This window comes from Sciurus vulgaris, assembly GCF_902686455.1.
Source record: "Sciurus vulgaris genome assembly, chromosome: 1".
In the NCBI taxonomy this organism is placed as follows: Eukaryota; Metazoa; Chordata; class Mammalia; order Rodentia; family Sciuridae; genus Sciurus; species Sciurus vulgaris.
The window spans coordinates 7619625-7622822 of NC_136461.1; the positions used below are offsets into that span (position 1 = coordinate 7619625).

At 52.5% G+C, this 3198-nt stretch overlaps 1 protein-coding gene across 1 annotated transcript in view; it reads right to left on the reverse strand.

The window, feature by feature from the left end:
* Window positions 1-2843, reverse strand: part of CIROZ (ciliated left-right organizer protein containing ZP-N domains) — a 24893-nt gene extending 22050 nt beyond the window's left edge. Inside the window, exon 1 of the mRNA XM_079143121.1 lies at window positions 2783-2843. Coding sequence (XP_078999247.1) covers window positions 2783-2808 — 26 coding nt within the window. The 5' untranslated portion in view covers window positions 2809-2843. The remainder of the gene's footprint in view (window positions 1-2782) is intronic.
* Between the last annotated feature and the right edge of the window lie 355 nt (window positions 2844-3198).

A 3198-nucleotide genomic window follows, 5' to 3' on the forward strand; every position in this document is an offset into this window, starting at 1 on the left:
AGGCATGGTGGCACATGCCTGTAATCCCAGCAGCTTGGGAGGCTGAGGCAGGAGGATCGTGGGTTCAAAGCCAGCCTCAGCAAAAGTGAGGTGCAAAGCAACTCAGTGAGACCCTGACTCTATGTAAACTACAAAATAGGACTGGGGAGGTGGCTCAGTGGTTGAGTGCCCTTGAGTTCAATCCCCAAAATAAATTAATTAATTAAAAATTTTTTGAAGGCTGGGGATGTAGTTCAGTGGTAAAGCATTCACTTTAATCTCCAGTACTGAAAAAATAAACAAATAAACCCAAAGCAGGACCGGGGATGTAGCTCAGTGGTAAGGTGCCCCTGTGTTCAATCCCTATATTGCAAAAGAAAAAAAATAAAAAAAGAAAGAAATAGTTCAGGAAGTTGGGAAGGACTGTCGGCAACAGGGAGAGACACAGGACATGGCGCATTGAGAAAACTCCTGCCTCCCAGTGGCAGTGAGGGGGTTCCACCACCTTTAGAAACAGAATCCTCAAGCTGATCACACCTCCAGCCTGTGCCCCAGCAATTCCACTCCAAGAGAAACGTGGGCACCGAGAGACAAGAACCAGAGTGTTCTTGGCATTGTTCACAGCAGCGCTGTTATTCTCTAAAACTGAGAAACACCCAGTAGAAGAATGGATACGTTGTGGTCCACTCACCCAACGCAATACTTTACTGCAAGAACAGGAAAGAGCTCCTCAACAAGATGAATTTCAGCTGCAATTTGCTGAGTGAACACACCAGACACAGAAGAGTCCATACTCTCTGACTACATTTATAGGTTCAAAAGTAGACAAAACTTGAGTTTGAAAATCTAGACAGTGCTTCCTTTCCGGGAGGTAGACTACAATATCGAACGGTCTGGAAGATGCCCTCAATAGTAGGTATATGGGTGTTTGCTTTGGAATAATAAATTGAAACCTGTGCATGAACTGGACCCTCAGGCCAGGTGCGGTGCCAGGTGCCTGTAGTCCCAACCACCCAGGAGACTGAGGCAGGGAGGATGGCTAGTTTGAGGGCAGCCTGGGCAACTCAGTGTGACCCTGTCTCAAAATAAAATAAGAAGGGTTGGGGGTGCCAGGCACAGTGGTGCACAGCTGTAATCCCAGTGGCTGGGGAGGCTGAGGCAGGAGGATTGAAAATTCAAGGTTAGCCTCAGCAAGTTAGTGAGACCTAAGCATCTTAGCGAGACCTTGTCTCAAAATAAAAAATAAAAAGGCCAGGAATGTGGCTCAGTGGTTAAGCACCCCTGGGTTCAAACCCTGGTACCAAAAATAAAAGGGAAGGCAGGGGTGTAACTCAGTGGTACAACCCCCAGCACACACACACACACACACACACACACACACACACACACACACGTCATATTTTAAAAGGCAGGAAAAGAGGCTGTGCTGATACCTAAGGCTGATACCAATTCTTGAGTGCTGCTAAAGTCCAAGCCCAGACAGGTCCATCCCCAAGGCCCTTGGTCCCCAGAATGGGCTGGTAAAGAATGGTAGGTCCATTCCCCAGCCGGCGGCCCTAGAGAGAGGAGGAGCAGGAGGCTGCCCAGCCCTGGACCTCCTTCGCTGCACCCCAAACAAGCATGGGACCACATCTCAGGAGACTGCCTGGCGTTGCGCCCCGGTCCTCGGGCTCGGGTTCGGGGTGCTGGATCTGCCCCACCCCCAGCTTCCTTTGGTTCCTAGCAGGGTGCCTCTTGATTATTATTTGATTAATTTGCAAAATGCTGACCTGGTGGGGGCAATTGGGTTAAAGAATCTCCAAGAACAGGTGAACGTGAAACTAGAGCAGAGGAAGAAACCCAGGAAGGGAGCAGCGCTTGCCTGACAGCTACACCATCCTGGCAGGGGTCCCCGCGGGTGCCACCCTACCGGGCACCCCCTGCAGCCCCACTCCTGCTTCCCCCCTCCAGCCTTGCTGGGGTTCTGCCCACTGGCTCCTGCAGGCCAGCTCAGGCACGCCTGAACTCGCCCTTCCCGCCTGGGGGTAGATGTGACGCTTCACCCCCACCCCCAGCTGAGTCCCGAGTTGGGCATCTATGAGAAGTGAGGGTGGGTCCCTGGCAGGGGGCCCAGGCCTCCTCCTCACTGCCACCCACTCGGTTTCTCTGGCCCTCTTTGTCCCCAGACTTGAAACCTCACAAAACGCTAAACAAAAGCGCTGCTGTCACGAGTTGAGGGCAGGAGCCAACTCTTATTGACCTTGGAGCTGGCTTGAGGCCGGCTTCCCACTCTCCCGGGTTTACAGAGTATTCTTTTAACAGTGTATCTCAACTAGGCAGGGAACTGTCGCTGAGGGATGGGTCTCTGTATCCTTGCAACCAGACAGCAAGTATCCAGGGCGCCTACCATTTGGAAACCCCTTGAAATTAGCATTTCCCTGCACCCTAATCACTCCTAGGACCCCTCTAGGACAAACACGGAGTGTTCCATTTCCTCCCAACATTCTGGAAATCCTTTAGAAGACAGAATGACTCAAATTGCAGGACAAGGGATGACGTGGAACCTGGGAAAGGTGGAAGTGACTTCAGCCAGCCCTCCCCTGGGAAGGCCAGCCCTTGCCAAAGCAAGGACCCAGCGGGACCTCTCCCACTTGACCCCTCTACCCCCTTAAGACAGAGGTTTCCGGATTCTAGTGGGAAATGTTTGTTTTCTGCTCCTAGAAGAAACCTCCTTCAGCTGGGGATGCTCAGCACTCCCTTGTCTCACAAGGCCCACAGCAACCAGATGAGGCCTCCTTGGCAGGCCTGGTTAAGGGGTGCTTACCAGACAACCGCTGGGGATCCCCACATCCTCAGGCTTCCCAAGACCCTCCTGCCCTGGAGGAGTTTATCACAGTTTCACCTCATAAATGAAAGTTCAGCCTGTCCCCTTTCCCTCCAACTCAGGGGTCACTCAGATGCCAAAAAGCACAGGTGGGTGTCAAGTCCTCTGAGCTCCCTCCCACCCACTGCCACCCACTGTGAGATAAATTGCTTCACCCCTGGAGCTCAAAGTAAAAGAGCTGATGGGAAGGGTAGGACAGAGGGGACCCACTGAGCCACCTGCCCTGGCCCCTGGCCGAGGGAAGATGAGGGATAACAGGCCTCAGCCTTGGTGGTAGAAGGCTGTCTCTGTGGGGAACAAGGTCAGGAACTGAGAAGCTGGTTCTGCTGGAGAAGCAGTCAGAATCTTTCTCTCTC